Consider the following 17,497-nt stretch of genomic DNA (forward strand, 5'->3'; position numbering starts at 1 on the left):
GGGATGCTCCTGCTTCCTGCTGCCCCGGGAACTGCTGGGCTGCTACCCACGACCCTACTGCCCAGCTGGCACGTCCCATCCCCAAGGCTCCCCAGGTAATAGCCTCCTTCAGCAGCAGGGTGTGGAGTTTTCCAGGCACAGACTTGCCCAAAAGTCCTTTTTTCCCTTTGAATGCTGCTGCAAAGCAAGAGATGAGGCTTTTCTTGCACCTCAGACTGAGAAGAGACATATTCTCACTGCAGAACACCCTGACACAGGGCATGGGAAGCCAAAGATGAAGCAGAGGCTTTGAAACAACTCTTTTAAAATTGAATTTGAAAGCAACTAAGATGAAATAATAGCAGTCAAGAACCAGCAGGAGTCTGGGGAGGTTTTAGAAATGCCTTTTTGTTGTCTCTGGCTGCCAATGGAACCTGCAAGGTAGCAAAACCAGGACACAGGTGCTGGGTGATGCTGGACGTCCACCTGCTGAGCCCCAACCACTCCTAAAAGGTCAGCTTTAGGCTCCCACTGCACATTTAGGAACCTACTTGGTTTTCACAGCAAAGCCTTCAGTGCCCACCTCAGCATCCTTAACTTTGGGGAGAGTTGTGCTTCACTCTGCAGCAAGGCCATGGGATGACCACAGAGATCCCTGTGCTGCACAATCTCTGTGCAGCAGCTGAGCCGTGGCTTTAGTTCATTAAGCTCACAAAATCTCCTTTCCCAGACTAACACCCAGCAGGAATCTCCTTGAAGTCAGTGAGGCGTGGGCAACATCAACAGGCTGAGAACCTCAAAAGGCGGCCACAATCTCGCCAAAATAATTTAAGCCCTGCAAAACTTGTTTCGTGCACCTAAAATGGATCATTTTCAGACACAAAACTACTCAGATCACCTCTGTGCTAGGTTAGAGAGGAGATAAGGAAAGAGTGGTTGGATTTTATGTGTTCAGCCTTTGAAGTGATGGAAAAGACTACGTTTCAGAAAATGGAGAAAGGCTTTTATTGTCCATTTTAAAAAGCATGAACCTGTCTATAAAATGTTCCAAATGGCCAGGCAAGCAGACCCAGGACCTCCTCATTCCCCTTTAGTTGTGAAGGTTCAGGGCCACAGGGAGATCCTGAAATGGACTTTCTTCCTTGAAAATTATAGAACACGTTCCTACCTAATTGTGTGATTCCAGGAACTGACTCCAAGGAAAACACGCAACCAATGCAAGACTCATGATACAATCACGGCAGCCCCGTCACTGGCATTTCACAGGCTGCTCAGAGAGGTTTGCATCCAACACCCCTGCAAGCGCCTTGGAAATACCAGCTGCAGAGGAAGCTCAATAGTTTTCCTTTCTCCAGACTTCACAAGATGATGAACTCAAGAAAGTCCTCTTTGATCTGCAGCACAGCACTGCTCAAAGCGGGGTCCTTCTGTGAATAAAAAGAAAAAGCCTCACTTCCCTCACAGAGCAAGGGAAAATTGTGCCACCTGCCACCTCCCTGACATTCCAATCCAGGTGGCACTTTTTCTTTGGTGGCACAAGTCACACCTCAGCTGAGGTATGGTTTCAGACAAGACCTTTGGCAGCATCTGTGCCACAAACCTGCCAGCTTTGCTGTGACAGGGAATAACACCCGGAGTGGATGCGCATCCCGACTGCTTCCCATGCTCTGCATTGGCTCTGCCAGGCTGACACCTGTGAAGACCAGGATGGCCCCTCAAAGCCCCCACTGGCAGCTGGGAATTGCTGACTCCACGAGACAGGCTTGGTCGGAAATTGTTGATTTCTACCTTTCAAGCCCAACCAGCCTGTAATAACAAGAGGCACAAAAGCAAAATCTGGGGTGCATTCTCAGGATGTGATGAATGTGTTCACGTAGTTTGCATCTGCAGAGAGAATACAGCAGTACCAGCCTCCTGCTATTCACCCTCTGCTGATTCATCCCTGCTCCAAAGGAGAGCAGCCATGCTGCCCTTGCTCTTTTCAGAAGAATCCAGGGAGACCAGGAGGAACTGGCACTGTCATTGGTATGTCTGGGTAGGAAACGTTTTACCTGCAAATTTCAGATCTACTAACAGTCATAAATGATTATCATGACCCAGGCTGCACAGAGCAGATGTTTTCCAGTCCAGCTCATGTTCCCAGGTTTAAGGAGCAGATTGGAGAAGGCCACACCGCCCAGATTTGCCACATCATTATTTGCCAGGTGGTTTAATTGCAGCGCATGAAACTGAGAATACCACAGGGATGACAACGGAGCACTCCTCTCTTGTTCTGACAGTAGTCCTGCAACGTAAGCAAGGTCTCACCTTCCAAGGACTGCTGTGCCCAATCACAGGTTCACTGAGCAGTGCTGGCTCCATCAGTCCTGGAGCAACACAGCCAGACACAGACACTGGACCAGGCTCCTTGCTGAGCTCCTCAATCCGAGCCACGTGAGCACTGGGATCCCCTGCAGCCTCCTTTATTTTGCTGGAATAAAATCAAATCGTAGCTGTGACACCCCCCAGAAGTGGTGTTACTTCCACCTCCAGCAAATTCTCAGACAAAATCTGAGTTTGAGTCAGTCTAGACTTCATGCAAGAGGAAGCCACTGGAAACCCACATCAGGGAGGGAACACAGCCCAAGGGACACAGCAGGTCTTGTACAGGTGGCGCAAAGGGCTGGAAAACTGGGGCCAAGAGAAACATTCAGAGCAGGAACTAACACCTTCTCCAGGCCATCAGCACTCTTGGCAGGCAAAAGAAGGTATCTGTACTCCAGGAGTCTCCTCTATGCCCCCGAACCTGCCCAACCATCACCCTCCTGAATAGAGTTACTCTAATCTCCTCCTTTTCCCCAAATTTCTGCAGGACCTTTTTCATGAGGAGGCAGGAAGGTACAGAGGCTAGGGTTTTGTTTGCTCCAGTTTTCCAGGTCTCACAGGGTACCTTTCCCTCCCCCCCACAGGACCAGCATCCCAGAGAGTGCCCTACAGTTTCAAACTCCATTACATCTCATCTGCATTCCTGCCAGGCAATGGCCCATGCTCTGGGCTGGGTGCCAGCAGCTGGGCAGCCCCCCTCCTCTCCTTCCTGCACTCTGAAGAGCTGCTGGTGTTCAGCGGCTCCCCACCAACTCCTTTTCTTCTCAGGGCTGTGTTAATGAGAACCTGGACATTGCAGAAGCCCTTGTGCTAGGCAGGGCACAGCACGTCTGGAGCAGAGTCAACATTTCAAGTGCTCCAGTGCTCTGCCAGGCATTTTAGCACGTGGGATGGCTGCAGCTGGCACCACATCCCCAGGGAGGCACCTGGGAGTGGGCTGTACCTGGGAAGGGAGGCACCAAGCAGTCCCACTCAATCCAGAGTGCCATCGGGAAGGCAGCTGCTGGCCATTGCCCAAGCCAGGAGTTTCACCAGGTCCACAGGGGAAACGGCTGCCAAAGGTAACTGTGCTCCAAGGGTTCTGGGAAGAGTTGCACAAACATCACGGGTAGAAAGTCAGTGACAAAGTGAAGCAACGTAGACTTGCAAATGAGGAAATGAGAGCCTTCACCACGCTGATTGCTGGGCATCCTGGGCAAGGACAGCAGGAGCAATGCAGCAGTTTGCTGCGTCACCCGCCAGAGCACCTTGGCAGCACTCCCACAGCTTGAGCCGTTTACAAAGGAAGCCTCTTCTTCAGCCAGAGAAGCACAAGTCAGGTTTTTTTTTTCAACATGAAATGCACTCTGAGCCCCTTCCAGGGATGGATGCAAGTAGACAATTGTCCAAAAATACAGGACTCATGGAGTAAATCATTGCAGGGCAAGGAAAGGCACGGCACGGGTGCTCTCCTGCTGCTCACTAATGAGGACACTGAGGCTGCAGCACCACTTGGCCTCAGCCCTTTGGACATCCAAGGACCTAGCACTGCGTTTGGCTGGTTCAACCGCCGAGCTCAGAGGGCTGTGACGTCCTCCTGTCTGTCTGAGGGCTGTGGCAGTGTCTGAGGGCTGTGACATCCTCCTGTCTGAGGGATGTGACGGTGTCTGAGGGCTGTGACATCCTCCTGTCTGAGGGCTGTGATGGTGTCTGAGGGCTGTGACATCCTCCTGTCTGAGGGCTGTGATGGTGTCTGAGGGCTGTGACATCCTCCTGTCTGAGGGCTGTGATGGTGTCTGAGGGCTGTGACATCCTCCTGTCTGAGAGCTGTGACGGTGTCTGAGGGCTGTGACATCCTCCTGTCTGAGGGCTGTGACGGTGTCTGAGGGCTGTGACATCCTCCTGTCTGTCTGAGGGCTGTGACGTCCTCCTGTCTGTCTGAGGGCTGTGATGGTGTCTGAGGGCTGTGACATCCTCCTGTCTGAGGGATGTGACGGTGTCTGAGGGCTGTGACATCCTCCTGTTTGAGGGCTGTGACGGTGTCTGAGGGCTGTGACATCCTCCTGTCTGTCTGAGGGCTGTGATGGTGTCAGAGGGCTGTGACATCCTCCTGTCTGAGGGCTGTGACGGTGTCCCCAGCACGCTCCACTGAGGACCAGCCCTACGGCACACCGGCACTGCGGGACTGCAGCAAAGCTGCTTCCATAATAGAAGCCTGAATGCAACAAGTCCTCCTCCAGGACGAGGTACCTCTGCTAAAGAAAAGCAAAGAACAAATAACTGCAGTGGTTTAGCTCATACATGTCACCCCAGGTAAATGCAAACAGCCCTCCCAGGCAGGTGAGGAGTTGATGGTCACACAGTGTCCTCCAAGCTGGAAAGACCAATGCTGGGTTTTGTACAGGGTCTGCAGTAAATGGAAAGCAAAGCCTTTTCTCCTGGGCTGTACATTAATAAAAGGCACCAAAACACAGCAGAGGTACCGGAGCAGGGGTGGCCACAGGCACTGAGGAGGCTCAACAAACACCTGTGCTCCCTGGCTCACACCTTCACACTGCCACTCCATCACCACGTGCCCACACCTGTGGTTTGGCACTGCAAGTGCTTGGCTGTCCTCTTACAGAGCTCCAGGACCTTTCATGTGTTAAAGTGATTTGGTTTTTTCTTGTCCTGGAAAGAAAACAGCAAAGATTTAGAAAAGTTCCACCAGCACATAAAGTTTACAGGGAGCAATATTTGATCCTTGGTGAGGACAGGATTGGTGTTGCTAACAGCTGCTCTACAGAGCTGTACCAATTTAGGAATACAAAACAAGACTGAGGTTCTGCAGAATTTAATTCCAGAACTGTTGTTTAACATAAAAATGCTTTAAAACATGAGTTTTTAAAACATATTTGAAATAAATATGTGCAAGGAGTAGTTTTTCTCCCACAGTGAACTCCTGCAATGATTGCTCAATGCTATTTTCTGGTGTTATCAAGAGTCAGCTTTAACAATAAGGAAATGGTAATAAAGTTATGATTATAATTAAGGCAACTCTAATGGGATTTTGTAGACTGTGATTGGCATCCCAAGTACAGCATCAGACAGAAAGGGGAACATACAAGGGACAAATCTCCAGGACACCGTCAGAGTTAGCAACTGCTTGGGTAATTAGAAAGCTCCATTTTATAAAATCCAGGAAACAAGATTAATTTATAAATCAGTTTATTTACAGATTTTGTTCTCTTAAAGTACATTTCAGTTACCAAAGATATTTACACTGGTGTACACAGGGACCATCCTGGTTATTTTACAGTTCTTAATTACAAAAAAACCTCCCCAACACCTCCACATCCTTGGGTCTGTCTACTGTGCAAAGCTGCTGTGGATGTGAACATGAGCTGAAACTGGCCCAAACCCCAAGTTACCAGGTTATTTACACATACACAGTAAATGGGTTTCTTTTCAGCATCTCCACAACACAGTACACAGGAGACTGAGCCTCCCAAAAGGTGGCTTTGCAAATGTGTATCAAAAGGCTCTGCAAAATCAAGGAAAAAAAAAAACCCTAGTAAATGCAGGTTAATTACAGTATTCCTTTTTCATCTGTATATAATTTTGCATTTAACACTTAAATTACAAATAAGTTCAATAGTTTGCTTTTCTCCATTTTTGTTGGTTTGTAAACACTTCAGATGCACTAAATACCTTGCAAGATTCAACTGTTTGTCTGCTGAAAAGTACTCTGTTTTCCTAATATTCTTAAGGTAGCAAAGAGATATGAAAGTTGGAACTGCACACAGTTCCTTGCAGAATAGTCACTTAAAAGGTCTCTGTCACTGTGCTACTGAAGGTCTTCTGCAGATACACACTTATTCAAGTATTGCAAAAAGCTAAGGCCACTTTTTCAAGAAAGGAAAAGGAACAAGATGGGATTTTTCAATCCCTCATTCCACCTTGTGAGCAACAAGCCTTCTCTGAAAGGCAGAAGTACTGATATTCCAGGGCTTGGCTCACAGAGCGTCCGGCTGTTACAGAGGTACTCACACTCCATGCTCACACAAGCCTGGGCTTTCCAGCCTGGCTCAGAGATCCTTCCAAAGATGGAGCAGCATGTCCCCAGTGATGACAGCTGCTGCCCCAAACAGCTCACAGGTCTCAGCAAAATGTCCCAGCCTTGAATCTTCTTATGTGGTTGCACTGAGATAACCAGGATGCAGAAATATCATCTTGTTCTTACAAAGGGAAGGTTGGGGAGAGAAGCAGAGAATTCAGCCTGTGTGTGGGACCCCAGGCTTCCCCATATCTCCTCACTACCAGCCTGACCCTTGCTTCATCGCAGTAATCATCAGTCCACAAGTACTCAACCCACTTGAGGTTTTGAACATACACTCAACTCCAAGCAACTCAACACACGTGAGGTATTGAGAAGGTAATTCACGTACGTTCAAGTCATTTTAGGGTTGCTCCTAGCAAGGATTGCTACCAAAAATAAATCAGTCATGTCTGCAAAGGAACAAAGCCATTACTTAGACACAACTTCCTTCTGTCCAAACACCTGATAAAAACAGTGCTTCTGTGAAGGGTACTACAGCCAAAAGACAACAGGCACACGAGCTCCAACGGGCCCCCATAACCTGTTGGGCCTGACTGCACAACCTCCCCACTCCTGCTGGACAGACCACAAACACCCCATGAGCCCCTCAGAACAGCAAAAAACCCTGGGGATGCAGGACAACCTTCTCAACACTGGCCACAGAATCTACAGAACAGAACCTGACCCGATGCTCCAGGGACAAACCGACTCTGCAGGTTTCTGTCCTCTTTCCATAACTGCTACCTATAAAAATAGCAATCCTTGCTATTGAAAGAGATACACCCAGGAGAGGGAATCTGAGGTGGTGACCCAATCAGTGACACCATGCTGGTTAAATCTAGCAGCTTTTGTTTGCTTCTGTCTTAAGCATCCAAAGGTTTCCTGGTTCAGCATCATGACATTTTACATGAACAAATGAATCACTTGAGAAAAAAAGCTGAGCAATGCTCCACCAAGACCATTTGACTTCCAGCCAGCCAAAAGGCCCACTACTGAGGGACAGACATACATATTCCCACTGGAGGTGTCCCTATCCACCATTCTCTCCTCCTTGTTCTTCCACTCACAGAGCTCCCATGGATATGGCTCACCACTAACTCACAAGTGAGGTGCTGGCAACACTACATCTGAGAATCTGTATGGACCTCTGGCAAATCCAACATTTCCCAGTGCTGTCCCTGAAGAATTACCAGCTGTGTGTCATTGTGCAAAATGCAAATATTCCAATGATAGCTTTCAAAAAATCCCAAACAATAAACAACCCAAAAAAAAAAAAAAAAAAAGGCGGAAAAGAGAAACCAAATTGGAGCAGTAGAAGAGGTATGCACAGCAGGAAGCCCAAGAACCAAGCAGATGAATGAAACAGTAGAGATGCCCCCTGCCACGCCTGTTGTGGGCTGAAGCATATTTGAGGCACCTCTGAGGGCTTCCAAGTGTCTGTCTACACTCCAGTGCCTGGAGAATCTGACTTTCCTCTGGGTCTTGTCCCAGGTTAGCAAACAGGGACATCCACTATTAAGGCATCAATGTTTGACCCCAGATTGTCTGTGTTCCTCCACAAAAAACACAAGAACAGGAAGAACAGGTCAGGAACCAGCAATCAGCAGAACAACACTGCGGATGAATCCAGCCAAATCAACCAAAATCAACCACATAATATGGTGCAGAAGTTGTGGGAAAGGAAGGGAATAGAAAGAGTTGGGAATTTTCACACAATTTTTCAGCTCAGCCCCCTCAACTCTCCATTGTCTCCCAACCAGCTGCTTCGGTTTTCAAGCTCCACTCCTAGACCTGTCTTTGCGTCCCACCCTTGGTCACTGAGGTTTGGTTGTTCCTACCTTCACCCCCTCCTATCTGCCTCGTGAAGCTGGAGGTTTTGTGTGAAGAATATAGGGCTCTGCAAGTTTCCAAACCAGATGCTCTCTCAAGTTCATCTGTCTCAAAACACAAGACAGTGCAGCCAACTGCACTGGACACTCTCCTGTAATCCACTTAATAAATTATCTGAAAATAAATAAAAAACCCACAAGCACAAAACATGCAGACAGTCAAGCACCAGACACCGCTTTCTTTGGTGAATACACTCTGTTCCCTAAATTGTTCAAGTAACAGCTTCTCCAAATCATTAGGTGACAGTAAGGGAGAAAGCTGAGGGATTGAAGGCCAAATTTTTGTGAGGAAATGTTTTCCACTCCTGCATGTCTCGTGCCTGAGAAAATCCTGAGTATCCATTATCTGGGAGCAGCTGGTGCTCCAGGAAGAGAAGTGCTACACGGTAGGAGGAAAGTTGTCCACGGGCTCATCATTCACACTTGACATTAGGCAGGCTTTATCTTGCTCCGCCTCAGAGCAAAGCAGCAAGAATTCTTTACTTGTAGGCAGGAAGAAACATCATCCAATTCCCCTGGACTGGGCTGGCACCATGCTCGGTACCACATCACAGAAGAAAGATGAAAACCAGCTTCACGGAGAAGTGAATTAAATAGGCTCTGAAGCAGAAGGAACCGATGCACATTGTTAGGGCTGCAGGAGAAGATGTGTTAAGATTGTAACACTGTTCAGTATGGTAAGTCTCTGTTTAGGACAAAAACCTGACCAAACTGTTGCTTCTCCAAATTACTCACATTTCTAAAGACAAGTTGAGTACTGATGGCTGACCACCATTCCAGCAAAACAGCCAATATCCCAACTTAACCCAATCCTTTCAGGGAACAAGCTGAACATGTCAAAGCCTCAGGCCAGGGCCCCAGGCAGCTGCTGACAGTTATGGGACATAACTGACAGTTATGGCACGTGAACAGTCTTGAGCACTCCTCAAAGCAGTCTCAAGTGAGGGATCAGCTTGTTCCAAACAATAAATCTGGTGCGAGGCCTTGGCAGCCAGTTCAGGTTCTTTTCATCCCATCTGAACTGCCTGGGAACCCCACGCGTGGAAGTCCAGCTGCAGCACATGCAGGGAGGAGAGCAGGTCAGGAGTCAGAGAGGGCTGTGACTCCGTGGTTGGCAGCTCTGCGCTCACTTCAGCACTGTCAGACAAGCAGCAGCCTCCGCTGTTTCTCATTTATCTGGTTCAGTACATCAACAGTGTCTCTGATTAAGGCCTCGAAGATCCCATCTGCCAACTGCATCTTGACACACAGTTCATCCTCGTCGTAGTTCACCCACTGTGCTTCTTCCTCGTGGAGTTCCTGCACCTTGGAGGGTAGAAAGGCAATAGAAACATTACAATTCTGTTGGTTTAAAGTCATATTGCCTGCAAAGTTCCAGAAAGAATCCAAAGCAGAGTCTGCCTGTCAACAACGTATCTGTCTTTGTAAGAGATTACAGGAAACGCTTGGAATAGCAAAACGAACACAGATCTGTCTGAACCAGGCTATTTCACTGGATGAATGTTTTCTACTTTTCACTGTAGCATCCATTTTAAAGGCTTTCACATTCCTGCATAAGTTTTTCACTTGAAAGGACTCAGCTAAAGGGACAGTCTTGGCCAACAGCAGAAGCTATATTAATTAGTTCCTAATTATGATTTTGCAAGAAGTTGATTCCATGTGGCTTAAACTAGTAAGAAATAATGGAAAGGCCTTGAACAGGGCAAGGAGGATAAGAAAATATTTCACTGCTGTTCAGTTTATAATATAGTAAGAAAACTTTAGGGAAACAACTAACTTCCAATGCTTCTGCATAGGAAGACAAAATGCTTGCAAGTGTTATAAGACAGCATTACAACTCATTGCACAGAATACTCCATGCTTCGTTGGATTTGACAGCAATACTACAAATGGAATTTTGTACTAGTACATTCAAAGAGTACTTATTTCCTTCTATTACTAAACTGTTGACAAAGAAAATCTCCTTGTAGTGCTCACTGACAAAGAGGTGGTTTAGTATCAGAATGAAATATATAATTTCATTCAGCAAATCAAGTCTTACTGAGAGTCTCTCAAAATTGGATGTCTTCAATTAAACTTATTAAAAATTTGTCTTACTGACCATTTCAGTATTACAGACAAACCTTAACAGAGCTCAAACATTTTAGAAAAGAAGGAATGAATACAAACATCACTTGTATTTAAAATTACAAAAAATCCCTGTTAAAAGCTCTGTCTCTGCTCAGCTTCAGCACAAAAACTCCTTTGCCCATAAATCTTACACTCTGACCTCAAAATACATTTACAGTGTACAAGTGGGACAGAGACCTAAACACTGCCAAACTAAGGTTGAACATACTGAAAAATCCACTAACCCAGGATCAGTATGTAATAGTGTTGTTTTCTGAGACAGAACACGAACTATAGCCCCAACACATTCTCTTCCTTTGGCATGAAGCTAAACCTCCCAGAAACTGGTCTGTTTTGAAGCTGACAGCTGCTGTGGCACAATGATGATTCAATAACCCCAGCAGAGTGTGAAGCCCAAGAAAAGCCTGCTATGGGAACCCCAGGGAACTGGCACTGCTGCAGGGTTTGCAGCCATTCACAAAGTCCTGGTTAGACACGGGGTTTCAGGCTGACAGCTCCTTTCTCCCTCTCTTAAGAGAGCTTGGGGAGAGGGGCAGGGATCTCATCCTGCAAACAGCTTTGGAAGAGTCACGCTGCCTGCTTACAAATCTGTGCTACCACAGCAAGTGCCTCTTTCCCACCCAGCTGTCAAGGACGAGGCATTAATGGCTTCATTAGGCTTGTTACTAATAAGGAAGCAGCAACGCCATCTGCAACCAAACTTTGAAGGAGTGCTGTAGGTAAAAGATAGTTTAAATGGAAGGCTAACAAGTGCTAGATAATTGGGTGTGGGTTTGTATGGGGGTGAATGTCTGAAAGAGACTCCTGAACTCTCACACAGAAATGTGCTGCCGGCAACCCGTACGTGCTGGTTGTAAATTCTGATAAAGTAAACAGCAGCATGTCACAAGTCCTCCCATCAATAAAGAGGCATAAGATAGAAGCAGCAATTTGCAGACTGATCATGTGTTGTGTGTCTGCTTCATACACTATTTAGACAAGGAAAAGAAAGAGACAGGGGTCATGAAAGGAAGAGGTGATGCTGAAAAAGGATTCCCTAAAAGCAGAAGTGATTTGGGAAAAAACAACAGGGGGCTCAAAGGGAGAGGGTGAAGAAAGCTGCTGCATTTCTGGAAATGGGGGAAGTTCCTGAAGACAAAGGAGGTGGGTGGAGACAAATGCCAGGGGATGCCCGGGGACCTCTACCGATGACATCCAAGGCTGGTGACCCGGAGCAGCTGCACCATAGGACGGGCTGGATTTTCTGCCCAGCCCTCCCAGGCCAGCAGCCACTCCACTGCTGAGAAGTGAAGTCAAGACTTAGTGAAGGTAACACTGAGGGTGGGGGAAGCTAGTGACTAAAATAATCAAGCAGGTTAAAAGCTCTGATCTCACTGGCCTTGAACAAACCCCAGTGTCCAGATCCACGCTAAGGTGCTGTTTACTCTGTCTCCCTGACAACTGTGTGATGAGACAATTTCTTTACTGTGCTCAAGCAGTGAAAAGAGATACATGGGATACAGAAGTAAAAGTAAACGAGAGGGGAGAAGGTCCTTGATCCAGGCAGAGAAAGGCTGGATGTACAATAATACCAGAAAGAAAAACAGTATCAGTGATTAGATTAATTTTCCTTGCCTGTATCATTCCTCCCTCTCTCAGAGGCAGAGTGCACAATTTCCTTTGGCATTAGGAGGACTTCCTCGAGCATACTTTTGGAAAACTGTGAGAACGTGCAACTTGCAGCTGCAGGCAAGTCCTGTTTACAGTGTATTCAGAACACATGTGGAGACTGCTGTGCTGCTTTGCAGCCCTGGCTGCACATCTGAGCCAAGGCAGTTGCCACTCCTTTGTCTGGGAAAGATTTGATCCATTTTTTGTGGATCAAACTGCTCCTAAGTAACTAAGACAGTTTTTTTAATATTTGACAACTGTCATGGCTTGCATGGAAATGGGCTTTGCACTTTGTCATGACAAAGGTAAAACTTCACATATTTGATACCAGGAAGCAAGATCTCTATACCAGAAAGAAACTGCATTTGGGTGAAGTCAGGAAAACTAGTTTTAATGAAACTGAATTCCACCTTACATGAAAACAAAGAGCGATGAAATGCAGAAGGCTGTGTGGTATTTTTTTCTCTGTGCCTTTTTTTTTTTTTGTATGCACACTTTTTATTAAAAAAAAAAAAAAATTAAAGAAGGAAGGAATGCACACAAAAGAAAACCAGGAGATAACATGGTCACATGATCCTGCTGGCCCTCTACTAAATGTCACAGCACCTAAAAAAACTCCACATAAAGTAATATAGTCAGAAGGAAATTTAGAGAGTGACTTAGCATGTTTTGATTTCTCGATATTCCTGTTCAAAACCAAGAATATCTCTAAAATATACTAGATTTAAGGAGTCAGCAGACTATTTGGGAGACTGAAAAGAATAAGGATCCACGTATAAAGTAGTGTCTTGGAAGAAGGCCAGCAGGAGGAAGGCAGGCAGGTGCAGTCTCACGGCCCTTTGCTCTCAGAGTGCCTGGAAACCTTAAGACACAGCATACAAACAACCTTTCAGTCTCTTCTTACTGTGCACTCCCCTTGGGTGTAGATCTGGGGTGCTGCAGCAGTGGCACCTCAAGTTTTCCAATTAAGCCAGCTTGGTAGGAACAGCTCTGCTTTGTTGCAGAGCTTTTGCACAGAGAGAAACATTTTGGCTGTTAAATGAACAGGTCAGAAGATCAAGCACTTTGCAGCACTCTGCTGGCAAGCTCCTCAGGTGTGAAAACCAAACACATAGATCTGGCAGTATCATGTGAGCTCTGCTTTCTCAAGCTCCACATAAAAGAGAAGAGGGGGCTGGCAGGGAAAGCAATGGCAGAGTTTGTTCTAGCCCCATGCAAACAGATCAGCACAGGGAGTTTTGGCTGAAGACCCAAGTGGAAAAAGAAAAAAAAAAAAAAAAAAGCAGTGGAAACAACCTATTGTCAGGCACCTGAACTTAAATAAGGAGATAGGAGGGTTCTTGCTGTAGTTTAAAAACAGGTTTTGAAAGGTGCTGGCAGCCCTGATGTACCGAAATATACATTTGACATTCTCCAGACAGCACACATGTGATGAAGGAAGAACATGAAAGGACAAAAAGGGAAGAAAGCAAATACTTAGACATTCCTTTAACTTGATTTTAAACAAAGTAGCTTTTCATAAATGTGAACTCCTGTATTTGTTTACTAAAAGCCAAGATTTGCTGTTAATGTTAGTAACTGGAGGAAATATCCAGCATAACAGAGGGATCCCTGAAGAATCCCAATATCAATTCTTTTCTGAGGACAGAGATGCCTGATTGAAGACAAAAAGAATGCTGCAAAAGGGAGAAGAGGAAGATGTTCTTTTGTCACTGGCACTAAAACATGACTCACCACATTGGTGTCAGTGCTGGGAAAGCACAGACCAAAGTGAAAATGCAATTAAAAGTGCAGCATTTGGAGGAAGCTGCAAAGCTCAAGGCAGAGCAAGGTGGCAAAGGATTAATCTATCCTGTTCTCCCTTTTGTTCCCAGGAGGTGTGATGAGCAGCCTAGAGGTCCCAGTGTCACAGAGTTCACCAGTGCTGCTTCTCCTGCCATGCCCCTTCCCACAGGCATGAACCTTCCTCTGGGAATTAAGTTTAATATGATAAACCCAGAATGCACATCCAGGCATAATCAGGGAGAGAGTAAGTTCAGTCAAACAGCCTGGCATTTGTTTCTGTGCCTACAGAAGAAATAAAAGTCATGCCCAGCTCCTGGGCTGGGTCAGACAGAACTGGACAGTCAGGTGTGTTCAATCTTCTCAGTATCATTAAAATACGCAGTTGTCTCAGCAGAAAACTGTGAAGGGATGTTTTCATTTTAAGGCTAATTTGACTTAACATGGAAATGAAGAAACTGGGAAGAAACTGTGCTGTAAGTTTAAACACAAGTAACAGAAGCCTAAGAATATTCATCTCTGCTTTAAAAAGATCATGTTTTATTCTAACAGTCATTGTCTTTACAAGCATCAAAAGAAGGTGGGGAATCAATCAGCTCATGTGTGTATTTGCATGACATCCCCTACACACTGCAGTGGTGTATATTGGCTGCATCTTCACACAAACTGGAACTAAGTATTTTGAATTTTGATTTTCAAAGACAATTCTACAGCGCCTAAACCTACAAAAACAATCTCATTTTCTCTTCCAGGAAACTGCTCTCTTGTACTACTTGAATACACTTTCAACAAAATCTGGAGAATCCTAAACCTGGCCTCTCAGTTTAGGGCTACCCCATGAGCTGCTGGGGATAGGCAGCAGGTCTTGCACCTGTAAATCCACTTCTGGCCTTGGGTCTGTGTTACCACAGAACCCATGACCTTAAGCTGGGGTTGACTGGGAGACAGAGAAAGCTGTCCAATACTTCATGTTTCACAGAGACTTTAATAAAATAGAGTTCAGTTTCTCTTGCCTTATCTCCTTAGGCTTTCAGTTAAAAGTTCCTCTGATAGTGCCTCACATCACAGTATAAAATTGTAAGAAATGCCCCTGGGACTGCCTTATTCCTAAAGCATCACATGCTGCAACCTTCACAGAGTTATTCCCAGTCTTCACCTGAAATGTTATTACCATATTCTTGTGAAAACAAAATAAAATTAAACACATTATTTATTAGGCCAAACTTGTCAAAGCTCAATTAATCTTTGATGTCTGGCTCTGCATGTAAATCACAGACTGGATGGTCTGAACTTCAAACATCACTTGAAGCACTCTGGATGCCTTCAACTAGAACAAATGTTTCCAGTCAGGAATCTTTCTTTCTAGCTATGTTGCAAAAAAATTAGGAACATAATAGCTGTAATATTAGCTCCCTTGGGGATCTAAACATAGAACTTCTTTGTGCATGTTTAACAAACTCTATAGCCCAGAATCAAGTGTATCTGGATGTACTGGGATTTATAAAGAGATATTATATTTACATACAATTAAACCCCTGTGTTGGAAACCCTCCATGATGGGCAATTAAAAGACCACACGACCCACAATTCCAAATTACTCATATGTGCTCGTTGTGTGGAATCAATTCCAGGTGTAATTAAGTGAAGCAGTGTTAATGACAGCTCATATTCCCTAGCAGAACCTTCACGATCATTATAGCAAATAAAGATGTTAAGAATCCTGGCAATACAAGACAACAAAATAACTTTCAAAAACTGTACACAGCCAGACATGCTCCATCTTAGGCAGTTTTAACACTGAACTGTCTCTGCCCCAGTGGCAGCTGCATTCACTAGTTTAATTACATTCTCTCTATCACTGTCTCAAATAAAATAACAGTACTTCAAAATAAAAACATTTTATATTAAAGTAAGAGGAAAAACATATTCCCATCTCAAAGAAAAAGTTCAAATAGTTCAAATATTTCATTGTTTCCTTCTGGAAATTCATGCTTTTAACTTTTTGGGAGTGAGCAAATTTATACTGCAGTCAAATGAGCAGGCAGAATTAAGTCACCTTCCCTCACTGGCACTGGACTTCTGACACCTCATGTACACTTTGTATTTTTTAAACAGCATGACTGAATACTGAAAAACATTCATATGCCACACTTCAGTCTAGTGGACAGTATCTGACAAGACTGTTTGTTTTCATCCACTTACCAGTATGTGATCCACCCGGTCTCGTTTCTTCCGCCCAAATTTCATCATCTTCTGCCAGTCTGTTTTGTGGTTAGGCTCTTTCCTCAGGCTGAACAACTTCAGTACTTCAGCTGCAATGAAGTTCTACAGAACAGTAAAGGTGAGATTTATCACATTTGAGCTAAGAAATTAAAGGTATGCACAAAGCAGCTCTCCTGAAAAGTCCCACTACAGAATTCACATCAGCTTGCAGGACAATTCTTAAACCCAGAAGTGGAGGTGGGGGGGAACAAGGCACCCACTGCTGTTTCAACCTTGAGAACAGACACTTTCAACACTACACAAACAGGATTCCGGCAATTTATTTTATGGGAAAATACTACAGAAAAGCAGGGTGGGAATTTGGCGTCCTTGTCCTGTGTCCCTGCTGTCCCCAGCTACATGCTTTTGAAAGTCTTCCCCACCAACAGAGTGATTTAGATAATACTATTTCTTTCTTTTCTTTGCTTTCCTAGACAGTTAACACGCTGTATCTTCAGCAGGTTAACCAAAATTTAGTCAACTCCCTCAATTTCAGAAGAAACAGTGCAGGTGGAAGTTTTCATTTGTGTCCTGATGAGCCATATGGAAGGTTCTTTGTGGAGGGCTTTAAGGGAGACGTGTTTTTTCCCAATGTCCAGCCCTGCAAGTTTAACCTAGGTCCAGTCAGGCTCTCATTTGTCCCCCAGGCTCTGTGACTTTCTCCTTCCTTGAGCCCTACCACCAATAACATGGAGGGCTCCTCTGGCTTGTCAAATACAACAATGCCCTCACTAGTCAAATTTTGGGTTCCTCTGGGCAACTCCTGCTGTCCTCGGAGAGGCTGGTATAGGTGTGTGTGTCAGAGTGAAAAATCTAGCTCATCCCATTTGGCCCAACCCTACTGTTGGATCCATTCCAATTCAGCCATACAGAGCTCCACAGAAATCTGCTACAGCAGCAGGCTGTCAGTATACCAATTTTATAAGATCAAGGTCATCCTGGCAGTTCTACACAGAGGACTGAGGTTTAAAAACAACCAGTAGCAGTCATAAGGACAGGGAGGCCAATCTGTTGAGTAAAAAAGGACCATTCTGATAAATTTTCTTTCAGGTCGGTAATCTTTCTTTTCTGAACTAATCTCTTGCTGGATACACCTCTTATGATTTTCTAACACTCAGGTAAATGCCAGTTCAGTGTTTTTCATCTTACTTTCCCTGCTCAACAAAGATTTCTTCCTACCTTGATTTCATCCAGATCATTTGGATCTTTGACTCGGCGAAAATAAGCAGATGCGATCCTACACGGTTTCATCCAAATGGGCTGATTCAGATTAGGATCCTCAGCAAAGATTTCCCCAAAGATCTCTCTTGTTAAATCAAATACCACCTGAACAAAGGAAAAAGTAAAAGTTATGGCTTCTTTTGTCCATGATAAACTTTCAGAG

At 45.2% G+C, this 17,497-nt stretch overlaps 1 protein-coding gene and 1 long non-coding RNA gene across 9 annotated transcripts in view; both read right to left on the bottom strand.

The window, feature by feature from the left end:
- Positions 1 to 1,957: 1,957 nt before the first annotated feature.
- On the bottom strand, positions 1,958 to 4,975 carry LOC137479116 (uncharacterized). Of its 3 annotated transcripts, none has more exons than XR_011001971.1 (3): positions 4,905 to 4,975; positions 4,361 to 4,574; positions 1,958 to 3,946 (listed from the first exon to the last, which is right to left on the bottom strand). It is a non-coding gene; the product is annotated as an uncharacterized lncRNA (long non-coding RNA). The 3 variants fall into 3 exon arrangements; XR_011001972.1 differs by having other exon boundaries at positions 4,361 to 4,577; XR_011001970.1 differs by having other exon boundaries at positions 4,361 to 4,969.
- A 537-nt stretch (positions 4,976 to 5,512) lies between these two features.
- Positions 5,513 to 17,497, bottom strand: part of CEP350 (centrosomal protein 350) — a 70,241-nt gene continuing 58,256 nt past the window's right edge. For 5 of the 6 annotated variants that reach the window (XM_068199394.1, XM_068199395.1, XM_068199396.1 and 2 more), the window contains 3 exons: positions 17,293 to 17,439; positions 16,054 to 16,176; positions 5,513 to 9,594 (listed from right to left, as the gene is read on the bottom strand). In XM_068199394.1, the coding sequence (XP_068055495.1) occupies positions 9,430 to 9,594; positions 16,054 to 16,176; positions 17,293 to 17,439 (435 nt within the window). In that variant the 3' untranslated portion in view covers positions 5,513 to 9,429. Of the gene's footprint in view, positions 9,595 to 15,075; positions 15,218 to 16,053; positions 16,177 to 17,292; positions 17,440 to 17,497 lie in introns of all 6 variants that reach the window. The other variant, XR_011001969.1, reaches the window with a different exon arrangement.

Source organism: Anomalospiza imberbis, chromosome 9 (genome assembly GCF_031753505.1).
Source record: "Anomalospiza imberbis isolate Cuckoo-Finch-1a 21T00152 chromosome 9, ASM3175350v1, whole genome shotgun sequence".
In the NCBI taxonomy this organism is placed as follows: Eukaryota; Metazoa; Chordata; class Aves; order Passeriformes; family Viduidae; genus Anomalospiza; species Anomalospiza imberbis.